This window comes from Dermacentor silvarum, chromosome 8 (assembly GCF_013339745.2).
Source record: "Dermacentor silvarum isolate Dsil-2018 chromosome 8, BIME_Dsil_1.4, whole genome shotgun sequence".
Taxonomy (NCBI): Eukaryota; Metazoa; Arthropoda; class Arachnida; order Ixodida; family Ixodidae; genus Dermacentor; species Dermacentor silvarum.
In genome coordinates, this window is record NC_051161.1 from 48,959,159 (window position 1) to 48,986,644 (window position 27,486).

The window sequence follows — 27,486 nt, forward strand, 5'->3', positions numbered from 1 at the left end:
CTTTGTGCGAGCTCGCGAAAGAATACCAATGGCGCTCGCGGATTTCAATAATCCTTGATTTCAATGGTCATTGCATGCGAGCGTGTAACCGTAGTCGCTCCCAATTCTGCAATCGTGTCCTCGGGGCCACGCGCCCATCGCTCTTGTGTTTTTACTTCTTAAACTGGTAATAGTACTTCTAGAATACGATATGATTGCACAAACACGTTTCCGGACCTGTACGACTCTCTACACACTTAACTATAAGCAAAAACAAACAAACAAAAATAAAGCGCAAGAAACGTCGTAAAAGGAACCATACCGAACAAATCACAGCATCAAACTACGCGCAGTTAACCGCAACAGTTGGGGACGGCTTTTAAGGAGCTCGCCGTTGGAATGAGTGAGCTTTGTATGTCCGGGATGCTTAAACACAAAACTCACACGCGAAATAAATAATGCGAAGGCAATAAAAAGTATCGAGGAAGCACCAAAAAAGAAACTAGTGGGGACACCACGATGAACTTGCGCGCGGAATGCGCCAGCACGACAAGAAGCGCTCGGTGGGATTGTGTGTGTTTGTGTGCCAGTCGACTTGATTGTCGGTCGTGTGTGTTCACTGCAGCAACTCTTCGTCGGTTTCGTTTTCGGCTAGCGCCGACTTCCTGTAGCCGGCCTGACCGTTCATCCGCACTACTCCTGCTGTACGGGATTCCACGTCGATGGTAGCCGGGGAGCTTTCGTTGTCGTCATCGTCCTCCTCTTCGTCGGTAGATACGTCGACGAGACACTGGCTCTCAGTCACACGTTCGCCGTTTTGGCTAAGCTTGACGTAGCGAAAGCTTTTGGCACCATCCGCGCTCATGACCCGCGCTTTCCTCAGGAGGTAGATTGATATGAAGAGCACACCCAACGCGCCCAGCACTGCTAGCACGACCAGTAGTACATTTTTCATCGTCACCCCTCGATAAACGCGCGCGGAGGCGGCGGCTACGGCTCACATATTTTTGACGCGACGTCCGCTGCCTGGGTCAGAGTGAGTCACAAGGACAAACACATGGTCACTCGAGAATGTCGCTGCTTCCTGAAAGGGAACGATACGATAGTCTCCCAAAGCAGCACTCGACAAGGCTGGAAATTCCCGTCGCGAACCGAGCGTCTTCTACAGTAAACACCATAGAATAAAGAAAAACACCAGCAGATAAGACACGAAATACCGATAACCAAAAAACAACAAAATGACCAAGGTTGGTCGACTAGGTTCAGCTTATTGCGCGTAATTGCGTGCTGGCACAGTGTCGCATAGTGAAGAAGGCAGCGCACTCAAACGCTATCTTATTAGCTTTCTTTCAGACCATTTAAAAATAGTTATAAAATGTTTGCAGCTTTGTAAGAAAGCAATACACTTCAGCCAGACGCAGCCTACGTCACAGCGTCACGCTGTGCGCGGAATGAAAGAACCGGATGTCAGACGCGCTTGAATGCAGCGGCATCGGCATTGTCAAGCGGCTTTCTGCTAAAAAAATGTAAAAAGTTTGCGTGCTTTCGCTAGTTGTTTTGCGGCCGAGAATATTTTCACTCCTATTGCTTCCTAATGCGTTGAAGGACGTTGTGTACTACGGTTGTTTTGGGTTCATCGAGACGTATGTAGAAGCCGCTGACCTATTTTTTGTCTCGTGTATGAGTGCGTCGTGCGTCAGTGAGGCTGCTCTCAGCCCGATGAGTGCTCGCATGGCTTTGTCCACGGGCGGCTGTATTTATTTGTAACATTTTGCTCATTCATCGGTGCTTTGTACGCGTAATTCGGCCCTACTCGATCCCGCTCACATGTATTCGTGTCAGCCAAACTGCGTCATGCCTCTAAAAGTCGTGCTAAAGAACTTCCTCAACCACTTTGAAACTTTGGAGGCGCGCAAGAAACTAGGGGACGACCTTTTCGAAGCCGAGTTTCAGGTACGTGCGCTGTTTTCTTTCGCTTCCTGTGTTGCGTCTAAGGCTTTCCGTGGAATAAGATGCGCGAATAGTTTGTACGGATTATACTAGATTGAATTGTGGGCCCGGAAATAAGGTCGTTGACTGTTTGATACTAAAATAGCGCCGTGCCCCAATTTCTTGTGTTTCATTCGGGATGCGGCGCGACGCCGCCGTCTGGGTTGCAGTTTCTTCCTCCTTTTTGAATGCATGCAAAACGGAGTTTATGCCCGTAACTTTTGCCCTGTTTCGGGATGCCAGAAACACCGCTTTCCTGTGCCAATAGCTTTCATTTTAAAGCTAACGTGATACTGTGAATCGTGCTGCGTGAAGTGAATCGCAGCTGCTATTGTGCGCTGTTATGGAGAAGACAACATCACAATATGAAACCTTTATTTACTTACATTTCAGAGTTTGAAGGAACTTACAGAACGCCTCAAGCAAGATCCCGAATATGCTTGTAACGAAGGTCAGAAGGAAGTCAACCGAAAGAAGAACAGATACAAAGATATTCTACCTTGTAAGCATGTCACTGTTCGCTTGAAATATATATTCTCTCTAGCACGTTATGGACATCAAGCTCTACTTGAATAGTACGCGAGAAACTCGACACTGCATTGCAAAGGTTTGCATTTTATGTTTCGGAGCTAGCAGACACAAAAATTCTATTTGAAGTTGATGCGTAGATAGTGCGCTCAAATGACACGATGGCAGAACAAAAAGGTTAGACAGCACAGCATGCCAAATTGTCTTGCCTGTTTTGTCCTGCTTCTGCCATTTCGTGCTGAAATTGAACTATACCTGGGTAATGCACTTATAATTTGGTGTAAGATTCTAGTGCCTGTGTAGAATCTCAAGTATCTTTACTGCTTTCGTAACAGTGGATGGTTTTTACTTTAGGATATGAAACTTTTGTGTTTTAACAGCAAATTTGTTTGTCCAGTGGCAGCCCTTAAGACATTAAACAGGGCCAATGGTACACTTGTAGCCTATTGTAGCTAGAATAATTGAGAAATTATGGTTGCGATACTTGTGGGTGTTCACATACATTGAATTTTTCTGTTTTTCACCTTTAGTAATGTTATATCCTGTCACATAGGAGTGACGACAAGCATGCTTGCAGAGTGCGTCAGTAAACTTAACAATTTGTCGGGCAAATTCTTACCCTGGTAACTAAAGCGCAGTGGCAACTTCTTCAACATTGACAAAATACATGACAGAACCTAAACAAAACAGAAATAGTGCAGTCAGCAAAAATCGAGAGATGGTCGTTTGCATGTGGCTGCTTTTATACATGTGTTATCAAATCTTCCACAATGCACTCGCAATGACCAGGTGAATTCCCGAAAATGCCACAAACATATATGAATATGCCTACAAACTATACCAGGATTGTTCTTTCGGGAAAGAGCGATTGCGTTCGAGAACTAGATGCAATATATCGCATTTGCATGCAACAGCAGACATGTGATAATAAAGCTGCAGAGCAAAAGCAAATGATTGGGACTGCAAATGAAACTGATATTTTGTGTATTGGAATCAAGTGTGTTTTTCAGCTATCGCTTCGTGTATTCTCAATGCATCAGTACACTGTCTACAGGGAAAGATAGAAGATGTGGCTGCTGTTTAGATATAAGGAGTTTTTTTTTCCCTTGACATATAAAGCAACATGTTTATCTCAAAAATTGCTTGTACATTAATTTTTAACTTCTATCTATCTATTTTATTTGCATGAAACTTGGTAACATTCACTACATTTTCTAAATGAGCAGTGCCAGAAAGTTGCACATATCAATAAAACGTTCTAATGATCATGCCATCTTAAAGATGTTCAATTCTTAGGTGCAGTCACTTCTGTAAAATTTACCATAACACATTGTTTGAGGATATGGGCTTGTTTGTTAATCAAAAGAAAGTTGTAGCACAAACATCATTGCCATTTGTGCTGCAATTTTTTGTAACAATGGAAGAAGTGGCACGTTGTGCTGTATGCTTGTGTTCTCTGTGTTGTAATTGGAAGGTATTGGTGCTCATTGTACTTTTATTACAGATGACCTTTCGAGAGTTATTCTATCCGAGTATCCCGGAGTGCCCGGTTCCGACTACATTAATGCCAACCTAATTAAGGTATGTAAATTGTTTAAAAAAAAGCAAATCAAAAAGGCTGGTTAGAGGAGCACCTTAATTAAGCCAAACAATTGAAACAGCGTAATGCAGGACAGATAAAGAAAATTTAATTGGATATTTGCGAGCTGCTTACTAGAAGAATAAATAAATTGAAGTTGAAGTAATCTATTTCTTCTTGTTTGGTTCCACATGACAATATATGCCACTGCTTTAAGTTAACCTCTTGGTTGTTTGTTCAAGCCTATGTGTCCGTGTGGTCCACCCTCTGGCCTGTGTTGCATTGTTTGATTCGTCGTACACAAAAGTTCAGAATTACTCTTTTGTTCTTCCCACAAAGCAGTGTTGTCTGTTAGTTGAGTCTCTTTTACTATCAAAACAGGGTGCGAGTGGTTCCAGAGCCTACATAGCATCTCAAGGGCCACTGCCAACGACGGTCATGGACTTTTGGAGGATGATCTGGGAGTGTGAAGTGCAAGTCATTATCATGGCCTGCAACGAAAAGGAATCTGGGAAGGTGCACACACTGTTTTTATTTCTTCTTCTACGACATTTACAAAATGCATGGCAAAACCTAAGCAAGACAGAATAAACTAGGATGAAGACTTGGAGTGATCATAAGTGGTCAAATGAGGGGTATCTCTAGAGCCAAAGCTTTAAGAGTACTGTCAAAGAAGAAGTTTAATATTCTGGGGTTTTACATGCCATAGCCATGATCTGATTATGAGTCATGTCATAGCGGAGGACTCCACAATAATTTTGACCACCTGGGGATAGTCAACGTGCACCAAATGCATGGTACACAAGCATTTTGGCATTTCGCCCTTATCGAAATGCCACCGCCGTCGGCGGGATTTGATCCTTTCGAGGTATTGCGTATAAAAAATAATAATCATAATAAATAAAAAGTTTGACCGAAAAAATACCTTTTTTCGGTCAAACTATAATGTCTGACAAGCTTTTCACACTCCTCTTTTTTTTTTTTTTTCAGTATAAATGTGAACGATACTGGCCCAACGAAGGAGAGAAAAAACAGTATGGTAACATCACTGTTGAGCTGGTGAGTAATCAAATCAGTGAGGTCCTATTCTTGCACTGCAACTTACCGTATTTATTCATGTAAGATCCGTGCTTATCCTTCTGAAATCTAGTCATGGTGCAGGCCTTAGATGGAGTCGGGTTTATGTCTGTATCTGTTGACATTGCATTCTGAGCCATGACTGCTATGCAGAATATTAAAATGTTAACAGCCCACTAAGGCTTTCTTTCATTTATCAATCTTTATATCTCTTGCTTCATCTTTTGTGTCGTATGTGTTGATGCGAGTTTCTTTTGCTGAAACAATTTTTTTTTTTTTCCCGTGTTCTTGAGCTCGAAATTGAGAGATGGTGGGTCTTGCATAGGATGGGCCTGGACTTTGCACGAGTAATTATGGCGTGCCCTCAGCAGTTTACATAAGTGGCGTTAAGAAATCATGGTTGAATTCGATTGGAAAAGCTACATTTTCACTGTGCACAGAAATAAAGCTATTGCTTCATTTCTTGCAGTGATGGTGATAGTTGTCAGTGCTGCGTGGTTTTCACAGCAGGAAACATTTTCTAATAAACTTTCTTTTTTTTTTAACCTTTCTTATGCCCCTAGAGGCTCACATAATTAAGTTGCAGCGGAATTCTTTTATGTGGTATTACCCTCTTTTTTGTGGATCAGCTATTTACTGCAGTTTGACTCTCTAGTGATTTCATTTTTTTATTCAATCCGAAATAGCTCCTCTGAAAGAAATTTGAAAAAAATTGATTTCTTTAATTGATAACTTGGCCCTGTTTCAATGAGCGTTTAAACTGGTGTAAAATTTACGCTGCAGCAGCTGAGCTTGACTACATGTTTTCATTGTCGTTCTTTGAGTGCTGAACATGTGATTACAAAGTGTCTTGCAAATAGAATACAGTGTGTAAAAATCTGTGCGAAGTCTACCAAGCCCGTGTATTATACATTGGTGCAAAGTCTTTTAAACTCACTGGACCTTACTTATTTTCTGACAACGTTGGATTACTGACTGTGCTTGTTAGCTTTTGAGGAGGTTCACCCTGAGACCTGAAACTGCTTCCCCCCTCAAGGCCAAATTTCACAGAGGTGTCATTACAGCATGTTCAGTTTCCAATATGTAGTACACTCTCATTGATATATTCTTAGAAAAAAGAAACAGAGAGAGAACAATCTCACTGGCAAATGTGTCTCTTGCTTGATTGCATTGTTGCCTACACCAGAAGGATCCTTTTTATTATTCTCCAAAGTGCACTTTCCGCAGTGGCTCAGTAGGTAAGGCATTATTCTGCTGAGTGCAAGGTCATAGGTTCGGCTTCCAGCTGCCTCGGCCACAATCTGGGGTGAGTAGACTGCAACAAAATTTGTGTACTGTGCTTTGGGGGCACATTAAAGAGCTCTGCGTGGTCAAAATAAATCCAGATCCCCCCAAAGTTTCATCTCTCGCTGTCCATGTGTTCTCAGATTTTAAACTCAATCAATTAATCAATCAGACAATCACTTGGTGAGCCTTCCTGTCAACCAGCCACTCCCTCACTCTCAGTCAGCCTGCTAGCTCCTAGGCGCCCGTTTCACGTCGGTGTCTCTAGGTGTAACCGAGTGAACTCTCATTCAGTCTGATAATCATCGACCAATCACTCACTCTCAATCAATCAGCCAAGTACTCGCTCAAGCCTTGATCAACCAGTCTTTCAGTCACTTGACTCTCAGTCGATCAGCGCTCGAGTTCAGCATGTGCGCCCTTGCTTGGGTGATGCAGGTCAAATGGAAACAGGTCTGCCCAGACTTCTTGCTTCGCACGCTGCGGGCTCGCTGTGGCACTGAAGAGCGCACCCTGTGCCAGTTCCACTACTGGTCGTGGCCTGACCACGGCGTTCCCACCTCTGTGGGCCCCATTGTGGACCTGGTTCGACTGGTGCGAGACTGCCAGGCCTCGGAAGCCTTACCTGTGCTCGTTCATTGCAGGTGTGTGGATAACCTTGAGACAATGGCTGCACGGTGCAAACAGATTTTCACCATGCTCACAATGTCTGTGCGTTTGTAGCACATTATATCAGTGCCACTTGTCCTCGCCACATTATTTTTTGCTGTTCACAGACTTAAAGCAGCTTTGTCTTTTTTGCCTGTGGCATGGATGTGTATTTAAATAAAAGCGTCGAGGCCATCCTCAAGTAGAAATTGCAGCTTTGTTTTAGTGATTATGAATCACTTTTTTTTTTTTATGAATCACTCATTGAAACTTACCTACTGAGTAGTGATTTCAGTGATTAGTCCGTGACCCAATGTGTATGCAGTCAAACCTTGTTTTAACGAAATGGGATATAACGAAATAATTGATATAACGAAGTAACTGAAATTCTTCTTGAAATGGGGGGGGCATGGAGATTCATAGTGCGGTACATGCACTGTACGAAGTAATTCTGGCTGCCCTTTCAACTTTGTTATTATCGTGTTTAACTGTACAACTGGGTTTAATTCATTTGTAGCTTGGCAGCTCTTAGAATTCTCTCTAGACATTTTGGGCAGAGCAATAACATGTGGTGAATGTCCACTGTAGACACTGGAGTTTCACACTTTAGACAGCTCATGGTTGTCTTTAGGTGTTCAACATGAAGCCCAGGTGACAAAAAGTGTAAGGGCTGCCCCACTGTGTGGTGTATGGCTGCCCTGCTACGGTGACACACACATGAACACTGACATGTAAACATGAAACGAAAACGGACGACCTTGCACACCCAGCCTAGTCTCCGGAAAGAGTCGTCCTCTGCCCGAGAAAGATTATGGGGAAGCTTTGAGTCAGATGCCAAGGCCAGGCACATTTTGTATTTCACTGATGTTTATATTTTTGGGCCACATACTGTAGAAATCTCCTGGAGGTTGATTTCACTGTAAACAATATAGTAAACAAATCTCCAAAAGAAAACAAAAAACAAACAAAAGTACCGTTAAACCTATTGCTTTACACACTAAGCATTTGCAACTGTAGTTGCCGAGAACTATAACTAGTGATCCTTTTTGCGGCAGCACTGGCTTGACAAAACTCAGTGACATCGGCATATTGAGGGCATGGTATGAACTGCAGGGCAATCTCTATATATAATAATCGGGACCCGTATTCTGATTTCAGTCCTATTCCGTTATCATGATAGTTTGGTTATGTGATGCAATGGGTAGTTACTAACAGCAAGCCGCCACTAATGGTGCTGTAACCAGCTGAGTCTGTGCAAGAAATGAGAGTGATATTCAGTAACCCCGGTACCAGAGGAAGTGCACTTGTGTAAATGTAGTAGAATTCTAATGTTTGTGCCTGAAGTCAGTGTGCTTGATTCAAGCACTATGCCGAACAATAAATGATACGGGCGCCATTGGTCTCGCCATAAAACTACCCTGGTTGCACTGTGATATGTACTCTGTGATTGGTAACGGCCTATCAAAATTGCTAACACATTTTAGTGTATTGCTAAGCCTTTCCTCGATGGTCTTCTTCTCAGTGCTGGATGCGGAAGGACGGGAACTATTTGTGCCATTGACTACGTCTGGGGTCTTATGAGAGTTGGGGTGAGTGCTTGTCGAAAATTATTTTTCTGGCATCTGCCAACACCTTGCATGATGTCTTTAGCACCGCAGAAACGATTCCTCGTTTGTTCCGTATTGTGGTGCTAAATTGTGCATTAAAGAATGTCTTGGCAGCATTCTGTTTACAACATCCCCTTAAAGCACTGGGTCCACAATTGGATATGTTAAGGTAGCGGCTCAGAATCATAAACACTGGCGAAATTAATACTTCAGAATGTGGCTACATGCATCTCATAACGCTATACTGCTAGATGTGTGCTGAAATATCTAATATGTGCGTGGTGTGTGATTGCTGGCAGAGTCTGTGGGTGAATTTATAGAGAGTCTTAAATCAATTCGCAGCATAGCTCACAACGTTCTAATTCATTTCTGCATGCCATCTTATCTGTTTTCAACATTGGCTGAGAGGTTGACGCACTACAGCTGTAGCGTTGCTGAGCCATGTCATTCTGCTGCTAATCACAAGTTCGCGTGATCAATTCCCGATAGCGCAGCTGCGTACCGGTGTCAGCAGGATGCAAAAATGATAAAGGGACACTAAAGAGAAACTTCTCAGTCTTTACTACTTATTAGTCTAAACTCAATCAGCTTAGACTGATAAAGTATTCTTTCAAAAATATTTTCGTTGATTTCACTGTAAAAGGTTGATTATTGGAAAAGAAAATTAAGGTTGGCTTTTACTGAATTTCACGCCGAAACCCCTAGTGCCGGTACGTCAGTGTGATGTCATAGATTTCAAAGTATTATTTCGTATTAGGGCCATTGTGTCCGAGTAAAAGTGCTTGAAACTTCCTAAGTTCAGTATTTGGCTCCTTTTGAATACACTGTGGTCCATATATACTGATAAAGTATTAACTAGGCCTGAGCAGATGGCTGTCAGAATGCATCACGGTGAGTTGGTGCAAGAACGTCAAAATGGCGACACCACCCATCTCTTGTTTTTTGCGTCTTTTATAGCTGACAAAGCCTCATTTATGTCAGGAATGGCTTTTTTTGGTATTGTAGCAGTACAGCTCCAATTACTTCTTCTCTTTATTGTGAACCACAGGTTGCCGCAGTTGATCCAAAGCCCTCCTCTACAATGCTTCTTGTAGCCCACTGTGCAGTTAGGGACTAGATTAATCAAAGCCAGCTTAAATATTTCCTCTGCGTCGCATGCACACCAAGCATGCATGCATGGCTTCCACATATCTCATTAAGACGTTTACTTTATGCTAAATTCCTAAGGTGAAAGAACAATTTCTTTGTTTGGCACATTGTAGCGTTGAATAAGTTCGTGTTTGAAGCTAGTTGACCAATGCCGTGACCCCTTAATTTTTTTCAGAAATTGACCGATGCCTTCAGCTTGTACCAGATAATCCGAGAGATGCGAATGCAGAGGATTGCCATGGTGCAGACTAAGGTGTGTGGCAGCTACACCTTATTCTTTTAATTGTTTCCACGTTTTTAATGCCCATGACTACAGTGTAAAATGTGCAGGCAAATTTTTTGTCAAGTTTATTTTGACAGCTGCTCGTGTACTTAAGGTGTACCAGCCGATTCAGACCAAAGCAAGTGAATGATATTGTCTCATACGTAAGTGTGTAATGTCTCGTACTAATGTTTCCATAATAAGCCACGCACGGGCAAAATTTAAAGCGGAGCTTTAATCCTGCATGTAATTAAATGATGATTTTTGTTGTGTGTGCTAGTCACTAGGCAGCATTAGAAAATTTTGTCACACCGGACAGTGGCTATAATATGAGTACTATGAGACTTGTGAATAGCACTCTGTATTTTTTTAGTGTAAACTACTTATGTAAGTGTATATGGCACGAAAGTATGAACAAACAACTAATAACTTAAACATTGGGCTTTAATTTTAGTTAAACTCTCATAAGTAAAATGCATCTTGCAGCTGAGGCTGGATCCCTCACGCACACTAATGATACAGGCACGAGCAAGAGCTTACAGTCCGTCACTCCCTTCTTTGTGTTCTAGGAGCAATATGTGCTGGTTCATCGTGTAGTGGCCGCCCTCTTCGAGCAGCAGCTGAGGATAATAGATAGCCACACTTATGAAAACCTTGACGAGGACGGTGAACCACTGCTAGGGTCAGGCGAAAACATTCAAAGCAATGAAAAGATCTACGAAAACCTCGAGGACCTCGGTCTGGAAAACAGGAGTGAAGAAAAGGAAAACACCGAAAATGGCAAGTTCTTTCACCTCGTAGTGGGGGGGGGGGGCTGTGATGAAACTTGGCTTGACAGTGAATTTATAAATCCGTATCAACGTTAATGCGAATTCTTCATGTGTACTCTTGAATGCCTAGTGCGATTTAATTAGTCATGCCAGCTTCTCTGATTGCATTGTTCGTTGCCTTTACAGATGAGAAATGTGATAAAGAAAAGGAAGTGACTGCTGGCGGTGAAGAGTCAAAGGCTGCATCATCGCAAGAACTCGTGCCTGAGTTGGCTGGCGCTGAGGATGCTTCCCAGAGGCAGGCTCGGGCCAACCGCTCCATGTCGTGGAGTCCCGAGCCCAACTCTGTGGCGACATCATCTTCTGCGTTATCATCCTCTGATGCAAGGGGAGGCTCTCGTAGTTCAGTTATTGCAGACGACGAAGATAGCCAGTCCTGCAAGGATGACCCCGTGCAATCGAAAAAGAGCCTCGGCAAGAAAAAGACGGGTGAAGAGCATGGAAAGGCCTCAACTCTTAGCCGTGTTCGAAGCCTCTCTGCAACTAACATTTGCCTGGAGGGATCGCCTGGCAAGGCAGAAGCAGCGGACAGCTCGGGAAAGATTGTTGGAAAGGCAACCGTCATCCGCCGTCCCAGCATAGCAAGGCTTAAAGCTCTCTTTGAGAAGTCCGACTCGGACGACATCAGCGGAGGAGAGGCAAGCAGAAGGAGGCCTGTGTTTAGGAGCTACAGCCAGAGAGTCACACCACGTCGGCCATCTGTAGCACAAGTTCCAGACGGCGTAGAAACGCCATCTGCATCGAAGTTCAAGCCGCTGCTGTCTAAGCGTAAAAGCCTTGGTCCTTCAGCTCGAAAGGCAAAGGAGTTTCGAGACCAAGAGAAGAGCCAGAAGCAACTGGGAGCAAGTTCAGGCACAGCTTCAAAGAAAGAGAACCAGACCAGCAAAGCCGAGCAGTCTGTGGCTGTAACCGTGACGACAACAAAAGTCTTGACTACACCCATGCAGATGGTGAGCTCATCGAGCGAAGCTGCCGCTAAGCCGCAGAACCTTGCAACAAGTTGGTATGGGGACAGCAGCGATGTGTGGGAGAAGAACGTTCTGTACAAGTCCTTCAGCAGCTCCAACCTTGCCAGTCTCAACTCGCACAATAGCAACAACGCGCCAGGCTCGAAACCACTCTCGGAAACCTCGAGGAACTCGTTCTCCAGCAGCATTTCATCCAAACTGGGTCAGAAATGTGATCTGCCGCCGCAGCTACCAACAAAGAAGCGTACAGTGCAGACCCTGTATGCTCCTATTCCGTTTTACGCTGTCAACACAGCAAGGAAGTCTCAGACGCTCCCTGCCTTGGCAAGTGGCGCCGATGGTGTGCAGCCCCAGAAGGGCGAACCTCGAGGAAGCAGCATTTACGACTTCCTCCCACGGAAGGATGATGACGCACCTCCCAGGCTTCCGCCAAAGACAAAACTAACAAAGCCACAACTGCGCGTTGTCCCAATATCGGCTCTGAACAACACTTATGTAAATGTTTCAGACATGGTTTTGGCCAGAAACGAACTTATGTCTCGCTTGTCCGACGGCCGTTATACGAACGTAAACCTCGAAGCGAAGGAGAACATGAATCGCATTGAAAATGTGATAAGACAGCATCCTCGGGGAGCCATTATTGATCTCACGTCACGGAAGTCGTTCAACGATCGCATTGCGTCCGGCTCCGTTTCTAAGTATGAGCAGGTATGGGATGGAAAGACGTTTGTCAAGAGAGACCTGAACAGCAACGAAGTGGAGGCAGGAAAGGGCACGGTTGCTGGCCACCCTGTCAAGATTGAAGAGGACTCGCGGCTTGTTGCACGAAGAGATGGTTGTGAAAGCGGCGCAGCTGGGGACGACTCTGTCTCCGCCAACAAGGAGAAGTCTGCAACTCTTCCGTCCGCTTTCCGTACACACGCCAACCAAAAAGAGTTGCTACGTCAAAATGCAAGGCAAGACCCGTTAGTTGTGTCTTCGTCAGACATGGACACCTCAGACATCTACACAACGCATGACGAACGATCGGGTACGGAGTATGACACTCTCTTCGCAGAATCTAGCGATGCTACAGAGACTGATGCACCGTGTGAGAAAGATGCGAGATGGAAGGGCTTTTTAGCTCACCAGCCTGGACGTGCGCAATCAGTGCCTTTGCACATGGCAAAGAACATGCCAGGTTCACATGGCGATCAGCAACACATAATTAGGATACCCGACACCGAAGTGAAGCGCCCGCTGCCACCCTACGAGACCATCTACCCTGTGCAACCTGGCTTTATTGGCAGCAGCGGCAGAGCCCACTACTTCACCAGCAACCCCCCTCCAAAGCCACCACGCACTTATGGCTACTGGGGCACCAAGTACGAAACTGGGCGTGCCAGCAATGCAACCGTTGGTTCCCCAAAAAAACCATCTGAAAGCATTTACCAAGTACCACCTCAACCCAGAACAACGCCGCACATGATATCTAGGCCACTACATCGGCTGCCACCTTCCTGCGACCCGATGACCCACTCGACGTCATCAGTGCCAAATTTCGGTTCGGTTCCCTTTGCTCCCGTGTACCATCCGCGCCAAGGCGTGTCCGCCATTAGAAGCCCAGATTACGAAAATGTGTATGCCTGCCGCTCTGCCTTGGCAGACGCACAAGCTGTAACGAGGCAGCAAGGGACGCGCATCGTAAAGCACCACTCCGAGTACCGTCCCCAGATCAGGGTTCCTCAGCAGGAGCCCACCGAAGTTTCGAAGGCGAGCAATTCCGTGCCTGCTGCCAAGCTTCCCCTACAGCACTCATTCTCAGATGCCAGCATCTACGAAGCGCTTCGCGGTTCGCTGTCCCATCAGCAGCAGGAGCAGCAGAGACTGGCTGAAATTCAAGCGCAGTACGCAGTTGTAGTGAAACCGAAGAAATCGGGACTGCAAAAGAGCAAAACTGTGGTCTCGGAAAGTGCACTCCTTGGACCGTCAGGACCGGCAGCACCCCCGCGATGCCGGCGTCAGCCCCAGCCAGATTCTGCTGGTGAGTTCAGGTGGCGAGCAATTTGGAACAGGGAGAATCCTGAAATTGTCAGAGAAATTTTAATCACCTAGAGAAAGTGCAGAGTAATTGGAGAAGATGTCAAAAAAAAAAAAAAAAAGGGAGGAACATCAGATTGGGAGAAACAATCAATTGATATGAAAAGTACACATAATGTACATCAGCTTCCCCTCAGAGTGCTATATTTAAGTCTAAGAAAAGTGTGATCTAACATATTACACTTCTGTTACAAACATGGCGTGCTCAGTAGGAAGACGTTCATTGCATAGCCTTCTCCTTGCTCCCGTTATTATAATCCATAAATGTGGTGCTTTTGCACCTTGACAAGAAGCGCAAATTTCATTAACAGAAGTTTTGCTCAAATAGTAAATACCAGTTGGAGAAAACCTGCAAAAGTTGGCAAATTTGGAAGAAGTGATTTGCTGGGCAAACTGTAATGAGACTTGGGCATTGGCATATATACTCATAAGCTCTGACACAGGACAAAGTAGGGATTTTAACTACTACACAATGTTTGAGAAGTCCGACTGCAGTACATGCAGTACATGAAGCTACATTTTCATTTTCATTTCAGATTCCTCAGATGGTGCTGGCTGCAAGGTAAGCTTGCAACATGTGAGCTTTTTTTGAGATCGTGGCAGAACTGTGATAACTAAGCAAGAGCCTATCTTTTTCCGCACATCAGGGCAGCACCCTTTTGGTGTATGAGCACGAAATATGGGTTAAAAAGTCATTTAGCACTCGCTCTATAGTGCCTATAAATGCCTATTTTTGTCTTTTGTGTCTATAGATGCCTATTCTAGTCCTTTGTGCCCACATTTGCCTAATTTTTGCTCTTAGGTCCTGAAAATACTTTTTCGGGGAGCTCATTGTTTCAAGAACACAATCTTTTTCTTTTTTTGCACAAGACCTACCAGCACTGGCAGATGCTGTTGCTTTATGACAATGCACCTGGCAATGTGATCTAGCAAATAAGAGCTTGCGTTGCAACGCTTATTCATCTTTTGAGGGTCTCTCACCATCTACCGGCAACACTAGTTTAGCAATGGCAGGGCAAAAAAAAAATTAAAAAAAAGTGAGTTTCTTCTCCAGCGAACATGCCACTGCACGTTGCACTGACGGCAAGGATGAGAGAGAAATGCACCACATGCTGACAGAGGTGTACTGTTGGCTGTAGCTTGGAAAGAGTGCTAACTGTAGTTGTACACTGTGCGTATTTTAAGCGGAGGCGTGCAAAGTTCTGTGCCAGCATTATGGTGCGTATAGCTATGCGGTACAATTTTTCTGCGCCTCCTCTCTTTCGCGGTGTTCAGAGAGAACCAGCCTATGGCAGTTCATCTAAAGCAGTAAGCTCTGCCATTCGCGCCGCTCTCCTTGTTTAAATAAGTTTGTGAAGGAGATACACGCTGCTGTGCTCCAACATGCGACAATAAAACAAGCTAACAAACAAACAACAACTTTGCGTAGAATAAAGTCATAGCGACATAGAAAATGTGCTTGGGGGGGGGGGGGGGTGGAAAAGTTTTCTCCACGAGGCTTGACAATGCTACCGTACCATTGTAAGCAGGAAAGCCTCATTGTAAGCAGCAAAGTTTGGCTATCAAATGTTCGCTATCTGCTCATTGAGTCTGAACAGGTGTATTAAACACAGAGGTTGACAAAAAAGTGGCCTCTTCAGTGCCCAACAAAGACCTGGGAATTGATGGCTTGCACGATAAAGTTGCTACCTCACAAGTGGACGCTACTTAAGGTTTTTTACCATGAAAATGGGCAATAACCATTCAATACAAAAAACAAGTTGCGGTTTGTTAACATTTATAGTGCCTATTTCGCCTGCTATAGTGCCTAAAGAGAGACATTAGGTGCCTCTTTTAGGTGCCCACATGCAACATTTTTAGTGCCTAGAAATTTGGCCTCTAGTGATGACTCCCAATAGGAAACATAATTTAGGAGTGGTTCATTGTGGCCCTTACTTCAATTAATTATGCATAAAAGTACCGAATGCAGAGAATATGTACTGTGTTTTAATAAACTCTCATCTGTAGCGAGGCGTTGCATTGGTCTTGTTTTGCAGTGCAGTTTAGTGCAGAGTGCCCGTTTACAGCATCCCTACTGAACAAAGTCTGCAAATGTGTAATAAACAATAAGCATATTAAATAATCAAATCATTTTTATTATTTTTCAATGCATTTTATATTTTTTGCATTCCGCTGTAGTGTTTTTCGAACTCTTAAGTCTGACAGGTCTGCACACATGAATGGTTGTCCACCTAAAGGCACCATAGCCCTCCACGCTTAAATGTTACTTTGAGACATTTAAATCAATCACTATTTTACAGGAACGCCGATGCCTTTCTAAATGAGATGTCAGTATCATGTGAACCTATTTGTAAAGGAAAAAATGACATGTAATGTAATGCAATTGCTTGAGTGCCACGCTCTTTGATTTCATGAACCGCGTGCATGACTGCGACAGGTCATGACTGGACTGCGTGCATGAAAAGGAAATAAAACGTGGTTCTGGGAGAGAGAAAGGCACGGAAGTTAACCAAAATGGGAAATTCAGTTTGCTACCTTAAGCTGGGGTAAGGGGGAGGTAGAAAACATGGTTATGAAATCAAAATGTAGCATGGCAGAACAGGAAATTGAGTTAATATTGAAAATTGGTTTACTTCGTTCGATTGGTATTGGTTTAATTGGTTTACTTGGTGTTGCATTTGGCTTCTTCCAGCTGGAGAAACAAAGTGTTCCTGATGACGTCGCACAAGTCCATGTGAAACCGAGCAAAAAAGGAGCAAGTTCTGGAAGCAAAAGTAAGCATGAATCGATTTCAGTACCTTATTGAAAACAAACAATGGGCTGTCTGCTGAAACCGTTTTTGGAAGGCCCTGCTTTGGTGATTTCTGTCGCATGATGTTACACCTGGCCTGCTTAATGTTAAGTAAGCTGAAGTCAATGCAAATGGGCCTGGCAGCATACCACCAAAGGACCATGAAGGATTGTTTCTGCTGCATCTCTTGATTAATGAGATGAGTGCTTTCTCTAATGCAGCTGTCAACGCTAATCCATGTTTAGACCAGCAACTAGTACTATACTGTTAAATGCAACTTATAAGGTCTGGTGTGGTGGTATTTTATGCTGTACACTCTCTAGTCGGATTTCTCATCATCAAGGTTTCTGGGAGGTTCTTACTCTCTCTCATTACTCATGACACAGACCAGTCCAAGGAAGGAAGCTCAAGTGGCAGTGATGGCAGTGGCTTTATCTCGGGCACACTGAGCAAAGCTTTTGGGAGGCTGAACCCCTTCTACAAGGTAAGGATGGCTAGCCAGCCAGCTTTTGTCTTGTTTCCAAGCCTTGTTGCGCAGTGTGGGTAACCGGTGGTGTATTAGAGTTGCAAAATGGGTACCAAACAAGAGATGGGAAACCCAGTTGGGAACTTCAGGGAACTAGGTGGTGTGATGAAACTAGCAAATTTTCAGGCATAAGTTGGTGTCAGCCGACACAGGACAGGTGTAATTGGAGATGGTCAGTCCTGTTCTGGATATAAAATATGCTGATGATGACACCCTCTTGAGCTTGATCAAAGCAGCAAGGACTACTTACACTGAGTGCATTCTTTTAACTTTCTTTATGCGGTGCAAAGCTACATGAATATGTAGAATTGATACAAAGGCACATTTATGCTTATTTTTTGTGACCGTCCCTTCCTTGTGTTTTGCAAGCCTGTCAGCAACAGCAGTGATAAAGTGTTCCAGATACCTGCTGCTTTACTTTGCTACTGAAACATGTCCCTTATTCTGCAAAGGAGACTTATGAAGTTTTCATTTTGTTTAAGTTGGGACAGGTCAGCTTTCAGAGGTGAACAGTTGTCATTTTCACTATGTATGTGAAAGCAATCGTGTTCAAAATTTTGCATAACCATGCCAGTCGTAATTTTTTTTTCTTTCCCCTGCCAATGCACATTTGCCAGTACATTCGTAATCAAGGTTTGACAGTACATTTAGTCACCTGGCCACAATTCCCCCGTGTGGTCAAAATCAATCCAAGACCTTCGACTACAGCACCCCTCATAGCAAGCGGTGATGCCCTGTATTTGTAGTGGTTATTGAAACCCTTGAATGTGAAAGTGTCATTTTCAAGGCCTTGGAAGTCCTTAAAAATCCTAGAATTTTGATTTTGGCAAGTCGACAACGTGTCATTATTCAGTGTACTTTGGCAGTGCCTCCAGGACACCAAAGGGGCAACGGGGACACCAAAGCTGGAACCTGGACTGCTCCTTGGGTAGGGGGTGTTTAAGATTGCCCGTCTGTTATCGCGGACAGCCGGTATTGTATGCGAACTATTTCCCGGCATACTCCGACGTCTGGGACCCCAACCCACAGATCGCCCTGGTCCCAGCTTTGATCCCTCATTGCTCCTCAGGTGCCCTGGAAATCCTGTGCCACCTGCTTTATTAAAATCTCGAGTGCTCTCCTGAGGCCTCCATTCGCTGGTACTATTTTAATTTTGGTATGCTAAATGGTCTCATAGGACCAAATTGCACAATAAGCATAATTTTCTTCCCACAAAAAGAAATGTGAAAGAAAGAAAAGGCATGTGCAAAAGTAAGAGACAGGCCCTTACGCAATGTCCTGCGAAGAATCGCTCCCACCTTTCTTGTCGGAAACCATCTTGTTTATAGTGGCTGGTGGTGGTTTGTGCCGAAAAGACTGAGCAAACACTTTTTCATTCCAGCGCAGTTAAAAAGTGCTAGTTCGTTGTTTAAGACAGTGCTTTGTTTTTAACCATCATGGTGCTTTAATCTTTGGAAATGTGTTGTCATGGCCTTGCGAGTCCTTGAAAAACCTTGAATGCTTGAGAAACCTTAGTACTATAAATGAAAACCTCATGCAACCATAATAGGTAAATATTTCTCTTGTCATTGCAGCCATGGCATGTAAAACCCCAGCAACTTTTCTGTAACCTCCCCCCCCCTCCACTTCACACCACTTGGTAACCGCAAAAACACACTCATCTCACATTTAGCCCTATACTTCAGCTATAATATATGCATTCAGCTGGGTCTTAAATATTTATGGATGTATTTATTTCATTACAATTATTATTTTTGTCTTTTGTGTGTAGGGGAATTCTGGAACGTCAGAAGAGGCAAAGAAAAAGACGCCTGCACAGCCTACTAGTAAGCATAATTGCTGTTTTTGGATTTTGTTTTTGTTGTGTTTTTTTGTATACCTGGTCAATGCACAGCACTACAGTCGAACCCATTTGTGCCACAAAAATTCCATTGTTATAACCGGGTTGCACGAAAAAAATATATATATATAAAATCGGAGCTGTTGTGAGAAAACAGTAATGGCGGGGAGGCCAGTGGCCCTCCACACCACCTTCCTCCACCAAGCTGCTGATTGTGTTGACTCATTTAACTGTTTAACTCTGCTTCCTGCGCGCTCTGATCCCGTTTAACAAGTCACGGCTGTTGGCGTTCAAGAATGGCACTGCTATAGTAAAACTGCGTTAACTCGGATTTCACGGGACCGAAAAAATGTCCGAATTAACCTAATGTAGAATTATCGCGGGTATGAAGAAAGCAATAAACAAATGCTTCCTACGTCAACACGCTTTTATATTTACTGAATGAATCGGCAGAATCCTGTTTCTATTTTGCACAAAGGCAGTGCGGAAGCTGCAATTCTCGTCATCTCGTGACTGATTAGCGCTCGCAGCGGCGAAGGCTTTGCGACTTGCTTCGCAGCATGGCCGCGGCGTGCGTCTTCATTTGTGAGACCCCCTTTTCACTACCGCGCCCACAACCCAATTATTTTTTCGCCAGGTCGCCACCCATCGCGACGTAGACGGTGCTCTTCAACCTTGACAGCTTTGCACTACTCTTTGCCGCGGCCGCTGTCGACGCGATCATGGACGGCGACCTTGTGGTTCTGAAGGCGCGCAGCCGACACACGCGCCGAGTCAAAACGAAACTACCGTTTGCTGCAACTGCAAATCGCGGCCGCTATCAATGCGATTATGGATAGCAACTACGCAGTCGTGAAGGTATGCGGCCAATGCGGTGAACGCAAGAATAAAAGCTTTAAAGGCACAAATTAGCACGATGCGTTCCGGCGTTGCTGTCATTCCAGTATGCTTTTGTCGCACATTTGCGGTGCTTCGTCAGCCCGGGGCGCGACTTTACAATTGCTAATAGGTATAGCGGTGGCGTGGCACTGCAGGTCACGTGACTTCCGCTTAACACGTGTTGTCGTAACGATCGTGGAGCTCCTAGGTGCCTAGGGACATAATTGCTTAGGGACTTTTGAGGCACTGGTCTGTGCGGCGGCTGCTAGTTACCTATCGTGGCTCTCTTATCTCCGGGACCGGGCGCAGCAACCTTGCTGAGCGCAGCTCCTACGTGCGTAGGGAGCGGATTGGTTAGGGCGAGCTGAATGTCAGGTGGTGTCTGAACCGCGCCGGCCGCGCTTTATTGTTGTAGCGTTTGTTCTAGTGGCGGAATACCATTGTTTCTCTCTCGCAGGTGAAACGATGGTATTCCTAAATAAACGCATTACTGTTTTGATGATTCAAATATAATCTCACTAGTATCAGGTAGGGAGCAGTCTACCTGACTGGAGCAGTATTTTTTTATTTGGGGTGTTGCTACGCTGCGCTCCGCAACACCCTAATGACCGCCGCTTCACGTCGACGCCTGGCACCGCAGCGGCACCGGGGTACAAACGCGAGCAGTATCCACTTGTTTACACCACCACAGTTCACCGAGATGCCACGCCACCACTACTGCAAGGATTTCCACCACTAGAACAAACGCTACAATAATAAAGTGCGGCCTGCGTAGGCCAGACACTGCCAGACATTCAACGCGCCCTAAACGATTCGCTCCCCACGCACGTAGGAGCTGCGCTCGGCAAGGTCGCTGCTCCCGGTCCCGGAGATAAGAGAGCCACGCTCAGCGGAGACCAGTGCCACAAAAGTGCCTAAGCGATTATGTCCCTAGGCACCTAGGAGCTCCACGATTGCCATGACAACACGTGTTAAGCGGAAGTCTCCGCTGTTCCTACTAGCAATTGTAAAGTCGCGCCCAGGGCTATCAAGCATAGTTGGAGCTGTTCATTCGGCTTTCGGAGGGTGGCGCGGCGTAGAGCTATGGGCACAGCCCATTCGTGTTCAGAGGGGTTGAAGGGCGACGGGAGAGAGGCGCGCGAAGCTGGCGATGCGGAGAAGGATGGAAAACAGTGCGCGGCTGCGTGCAACGGCTGGAATTTCTTTTTTTTTTCTTCTTCTTCTTTTTCTTTTCAAGGAGTTCGCAATCCATTCCCTTTCGGCGCGTACACCCAGTAGCCAGACTTTATCGTTATAACCGATAATGTGGCGTGGGGGGCATTATAGTAAGCGGGTTATTTCACCATAGAAAACATACAAAAATTAACGGTGCAGCAGCTTCTCATTGTTATAACCGATATGTTGTTAAAACCGGTATCGTTATGAGTGGGTTTGACTGTACATATTAATTTGAGAAACTCTCGAAACCAGAATTATATTTCTTGTTGTTGCTTAAGGTTATTTTGGGTGATGTGTCTGCTGTCCACATTGGGCTTGTTATGTTGTATTGTCCTTCAAGAACTTAATGATTGCAGTATATTTTAGCACAAGAGACACTTAGACAAAAAAGAAACAAGAAGTGGGCAACTTCTAATACAATAGTGAGTGGTAAAATAGTGAGTTGGTCGAAAAAAATGTGGTTACGTAAAAGATAATGTTGTGAAAGCAGCTTCACTGGGTGTTTCTGAGCATACTCTGCAATTTATGCCCTAAAACAACTTATGCCATAAAACTAATTAAAATTTTGCATGATTGAACGTACATAACTAATCAGCTAACTAATTACACCCAAAAGGTAGCCTGAGTAACTCAAGACTGTGAACGTTATGCCATTACTCTTATTCACCCACTGTGTACCTACCTGTTCTTTAGAAGTTTTGTTGAAGTTATCTGAAACACCTGGTGTTATACGCATCCTAAAACAGAGATTGGCAAAAAGTGTCGAGAAAGTATTGATGAATAAAGAGTATTGAGCAGAAATTTGTAATCCTCATTTTTTTTTCAAGATTATTGTCTTTTATTTTCTGCTGATTTATTCAATGCAGATGATGAAAATGTTTTTCATGTGTGCTCATAACCAAAAGTGCTAGCTGCTAAGCTAGAGCTTGACATATAGCACTCCTCAAAACTTGTTCCATAGCGAAGGCCTCATACACAATTCTTTTTTTTTTTTTTTGACAGCTACAGCAAGTCCCAAGAAACCTGATGTCCCGAAGAAACCAAGCAACATCGCCATGCTGCGAATGTCCAAGAAAAGACCTGCACCACAGCCAAAAGTCTCAAAGGCTCCAGACTTTTCCAATCGCCCTCTTTCACAAGGTCCTAACGACTCATCAGGATCCGAACACTGGACTCAGGTTTAAAGTAAGCTGTCGTGCTTGCTTTGAGCAGACTTCGTCTGTTATGCAACAAAACTCTGGTGTGCGCACAGCCTAGATGTTCTTGTTTAGTTAAATGCGCAGTTCTTGCCGTACGATTTTACTCTGTTAGGGAGTGTTAGCTGATACGTTTGTGTTTTAGTGTTACCATTTTTGCCCAATCCTGGGACGTAAATGTTGTCAGTACTGCCTGTGGTGACTTCTGGTGGCACTGCATTTAAACGACTAGAATGTGCTGGAACTGTCTTCTGTGTTGTTATTCTTCTTAATGAGAAGAGGTATTGTATTTTGCGTCACTATAAAAACCAGCAGACGATAGTAAAGAGCCACAACGGCTCATGCAATTTGGTTGAATGCAGTGCTGCTAGATGTTGCCACCAGTGCCACTTTTCATTGCCCCGTTCCTGCTATTCTGCCAAAACAGTAATGCTTAAAACATGTATGTACCAGCTAAACACGAATTTTATTTTTTACTAGACTGACTTACAGTTACCTTAGACAAGCACAATCGCAACACTGCTGCCGCCCTCTTTAGTGCATTGCAAGGCTAATGCGCTAGCATCAACGGCTTTACTTTTGCAGCAATAAGCCTGATTTTGTTCAACGGCATCGCTACTTAATACATTAGCTTTTTAAGCTAATCGACCCATGTGCAACTATCGCTGGGGTATAGTTCAAGAGGATGACCATTGACTCGTTCTTCCTGTGGTGCTGAGAGATTTTCGGTGAAACCGAAATGGAGCTATACTTGTTTTTAATAGCACAACACATCGCACTCTTTTTACTCGCAAGTGTTATTACCCTCTTTTACTTTCGATATTTATTTTACCCTCTTTTACTTTCAATATTTATTTTTACTTTATTTAAAAGGTTGTTTTACTTTGCCCTTTTATTGCTTCGGGAAACAGTGCCCATTCAGATCCAACATTTGCAGAGGTGAGATTCGAGCCTGCATTTTGCTGTTGCAAAAGCAAGCTCGTTTGTGTGGCTTGTGCGGAGCCTTGCATCTTTGACATTGAGTGTGGGGCATTTTTAGATGCAGAAGACAGCAGGCCAGTGGCACTTCTAACCTAAGACTGATTTGTGTTTGCTCATCGTCAGCAACGAACTTCCTCTTCTCTGACCTTCCAGTCCTGCACTTCCCCTAATTCCGCATGGAATGCGAATCTCTGAGAGGCCGATAAGCTCTGCAAGTCGGTTTATGCATGAAGTGGTTTGACGATGTTATCATGGTTTGAGGCCATTACAGACTCTTGTCTTCACCTTTCCATCTCTCTTCTTTATTCTTCCTGGTGGACATTGCAACAGCTCTATGCCACTTTTGTACGGGTCAGCTGTCTTGGAGAGTCTATCTTTTTTTCCAAGGTCATTAAGTTTCTTTTCTGCTAGGGCGTATCATTTGTAGGAATTGTTCCCATTCAGAATTGCAGGAACAGTTTCCATTCAACATAACACCGCCTGTTGCACTGCCCCATTGTGTGTGGCATTTCAGCCAGACTGGTTCCTATGGGGAACCTTCAGCAAGAGCTTTCCATGGATGAGCACACTGCCACAGAACCGCAATCTAGGAGACAAAGGCTGCAGTTTGTAGTAAGACAAATTGTGTCTGAACAATTTGCACCGTCATTTATGTTGGCATAGCAGTGTCCAGTGTGTATCTGCTTAATCCTGCACTTGCATGCGCATGAATGCAAAAGCATTGGCACTGTTGGCAGCCTGCCGACTCAGTCGTGAATTCTTGTTGCGCCAAGCTAAGGTTGCTTAATCGGCCAGGAACGATTCTTGCTGTCTGCTCTTCCTTAGGTTTTGCCAACGTCTTGGCAAACAAGTGTTCCTGCAGGTGGTCACTACAGCGGCCAGGAACCAAACCTGTAGCCTTGATCAGAACGCCATCGGTCACTTTCTCTCATTGTCTCATTCTTTGCTACTTTAAAAGGAGTGTTGTCATTTTCTCTTGTAGACTCAGTGACGAGAATGGTTTTAATTTTGTTGTCATTGAGTAGCGCTGAGTGTTTTTATGATGATAGTTCCTAGTGAGTAAAACCTCTGCTTATTTTAGCTTTGCTTTTTATTCACCATAAAGAAGCAAACACGGCACTGTTTTCCGAATAATTTATGTTTTACCATCCTAAGTTATTAACTTTCATTATTTGTTTGCGTGCAAAATGTGGCAACTGCGTGGAACACATTTTTGTCTGTAACTGCGATGTGCCAGTTTCACTGTGACCACGCCTACTTCACTGCTGAATTGTACATTTCTGGTTAAAGAAGAACTCTAAGTTAAGTCAAATGAAGTATATTTTTCAAGACTAAACTTGTGCATTTGGTGGAACAAGGCCATTATCTTACAAAATGAAGGGCAATGTATCCATTTCTGAATTTCATGGTCAAACTGCAGCAGTTGTACGTTAGTATGTCATCATAGATTTCAATGTGTTTTCACACTTTCTAACTATATCTGCTAAAGAAAAAGTAATGAAAACTTACTAGGTTAGGAAAATTTAGATTTGCTGCATTATATATTTGTTCATTAAAAAGGTTTCACTGTACAGCTTAGTGTAACATTCCTTTTTAGGTCCCTTTAGGCAGCAACATTTAACAGGATCACTTTACCTAGGATTTTGACATGCTTGCCTTGCAGTGTGAATAAACACGGCGACAGTGCACCGAAGTTACAATGGAAATGCGTCTCATGTGGTTGCCAAGAATTGGCATGCGTGTTTTTAATTCAGTGTAGAGTTTTTCTTCCCCTTGATACCTTTTCTCACTCTTGCGTCTTGACTGTTTGTCGGCAAGCTGTCGGAATTTGTCATTGTGATAGGCAGACGATGCTATGCCTGTAATGTAAAGATATGGCTAGTGATATGTGTATGCCTTAATCGACACAAGTTGTTCTTGTACATCTGCTAGAATGGAGAAGAATGTTCATTTGTTATCAGTGTCTGTTTGTGTAGTGCTGTGTTTGTACGATGACGCTTTTGAAATGTTAGCATGCAACTTTTTGCAGCGAGCAGTCAAACACCACTGGCATCTGCAGCCGCCTATGGCTTGTTTTGTTTGCGTGACACTTGAGTTGTTACGTTCTTGGAAGTCCCAATATCGAGCTTCACACAATACAATGATCTCCTGTCGTTTTTTTTTTTTTTTTTTTGGTCACTGTTCACAGCTGTAGCAGAAGTCAACAATGGATGTTGAGATAGCGCTATTTTCAGATACTAGAATGTATTTTTGATGCATTTTTTGCAGCAAGATGTTCTTGTTAACAATGTGTGTGCCCGTGTCCTTACCATCTTTACGGTATTAACTGCTAACGACAAAAAGAAAGAAAACTGCGCCACACGGAGAATTTGCATTAAAACTTCACGTGTCTGTAATGCGAAAGAAATTTAGGATTCTAGTCCCAAACAAAAATCGTTGGTGTTATTGGAACTCTTAAAACAGCAAGAAATTTTAACTGTTGTAGTACGTCTACTAGCTGCATAATACTGTGGAAACAAAGCTTTGTTGTCACCTTAGTCAAGTACCGCATTGTCACACTGTCTTGCTCAAGAGAACTAATGCTCGAACTTTGATCATCAGCTGTGTTCGCGCTGTATAATGGAGATCACACAGTTGCCTTTTTGCTCGGCTACTTACTGCCTTGTCTTTTGAAGCTGCTCCCCAGATGGTGTGGTGTAACGATGCTGTCTGTTCACGCTCAATTGTTCAGAGCGTTTACTTCAAGATGTGCCAAACGTGCCAAAGTAGCAGTGCTTTGTGCTGTTTTGTTCACCATAACCATCGTTATCCTGTTGTATATTAATATAAAAGGTCCTGGCATAGTGCAGTCTAACCTCACTATAGCGAATTCATATGTGACATGAAAGTACCTTCATTACATCCAGTATTTGTACCACACACTGACATTGGGGAGAAAATTTAGATTTACTTTGTTAAGTCTGACAATTCGTTTGATGTGTGTTTGTTATTTTGAGGTTCGAATGTACATTTCTCAGTTGAATTCAGCGTGTAACTTTGTTTACTAGATGTAGTCTGTGCCTTTTCTGTAATCGTCCAAAAGTGTTTAGTTTTTTTAGTTCTTTGTTAATATTCACAAAGTGGTTGACAAAAGTGTGAAGGCTAGTTATGGTTACATTCTGCATCCTTTCCAGCTGTAACGAGGTTGTGTTGAATGGTGAGCCAAGATGTCAAAGTTGAGAGGTGATACAAGAGCGCTCGTTAGCCAAATGAGACCTGCAGAGACCCAAAAGGTGTGGGAGTAGATTCATTTGTGAGGGAAGGTTGGCAGCCACCTCAAAGTTGCACAAGGCCTCCTGGTCAGTTTGGTTGGTTGAGCAACTGCTTCCTTCAAAAAGGCAGTGGTTCTTGGTTTGTGCTCTAAACCAGAAGACATGTTCCTTTGAATGTGAAGTCTTTCTTTCGAAGAAGCCACCTGAATTTTCTTTGTAGCTTCATGCTTCTGTCAGGCGATCAACAACCATCTCCTTCACGAATGAAATCGGGCGACTAAAACAAAGCACATTGAAAGCAAACAATGAAGTGACGCGAGAATCAGGTTTTGTGTTTGCAGCTCAGCTTACGCACACTGAATTTAAAGAAAAAGTTTGCCATGTATGTACCTGAGGGGTGTGTTGCTAGCCACACTGTTTGCAACCAGTAGTTTTTTCTGAAGCTTATGCTGTGAACTTGAAAGCCAGGCTCTTGTCTGTCGACCTTTAGTTGTGATCTGCCTTGCAACGTGTTTTGACTCAGCTGTACAGGGCGCTTTCGTCGCCACAAGTGCAATGTGATTAATTGCCAGCCTACTGGAAGCCACGCCCGGTGTTCAGTTTGCCTGGAACGTTGTGCCTTCAGTCAGGTCAACATTGTTTGCCCTCGTCATTTTGTGTTGAGGGACTTTTCATCTTGAATTGTTGCATTTCTTTTTTTGAAATCATGAATCTGTATGTACATACTCAGATAAAATGGCCCCTCCTTTTGCTCTGAAGTTACTGTCTCTTCATCGACTGTGTTTTCATCTACTGGTTGTAGGTCCTGTAATATTCTCATACCAA

General features: G+C 43.9%; 1 protein-coding gene across 2 annotated transcripts; it reads left to right on the top strand.

Moving 5' to 3' along the window:
- The first annotated feature begins 1,018 nt into the window (after nucleotides 1-1,018).
- Nucleotides 1,019-27,419, top strand: LOC119461177 (uncharacterized). 2 transcript variants are annotated; one of them, XM_049671892.1, is made up of 15 exons: nucleotides 1,019-1,932; nucleotides 2,362-2,470; nucleotides 4,001-4,077; nucleotides 4,457-4,591; nucleotides 5,066-5,134; nucleotides 6,875-7,080; nucleotides 8,607-8,673; nucleotides 10,016-10,093; nucleotides 10,672-10,882; nucleotides 11,059-13,923; nucleotides 14,516-14,556; nucleotides 16,672-16,753; nucleotides 17,157-17,254; nucleotides 19,068-19,122; nucleotides 22,236-27,419. In XM_049671892.1, exons 1-15 carry the CDS (start codon nucleotides 1,807-1,809, stop codon nucleotides 22,415-22,417), a joined length of 4,401 nt encoding a protein of 1,466 aa, XP_049527849.1. In that variant the 5' UTR covers nucleotides 1,019-1,806; the 3' UTR covers nucleotides 22,418-27,419. The 2 variants fall into 2 exon arrangements, with proteins under 2 accessions (XP_049527849.1, XP_037578323.1); XM_037722395.2 differs by having other exon boundaries at nucleotides 14,516-14,541.
- The last annotated feature ends 67 nt before the right edge of the window (nucleotides 27,420-27,486 follow it).

Excerpts from the sequence above, each read along its gene's own strand:
- LOC119461177 (XM_049671892.1), top strand. The coding sequence starts at position 1,807 with ATGTATTCGTGTCAGCCAAACTGCGTCATGCCTCTAAAAGTCGTGCTA. Across the intron at positions 5,135-6,874 it reads GTAACATCACTGTTGAGCTG|GTCAAATGGAAACAGGTCTG; the intron begins GTGAGTAATCAA and ends TGGGTGATGCAG. Across the intron at positions 8,674-10,015 it reads GGGGTCTTATGAGAGTTGGG|AAATTGACCGATGCCTTCAG; the intron begins GTGAGTGCTTGT and ends AATTTTTTTCAG.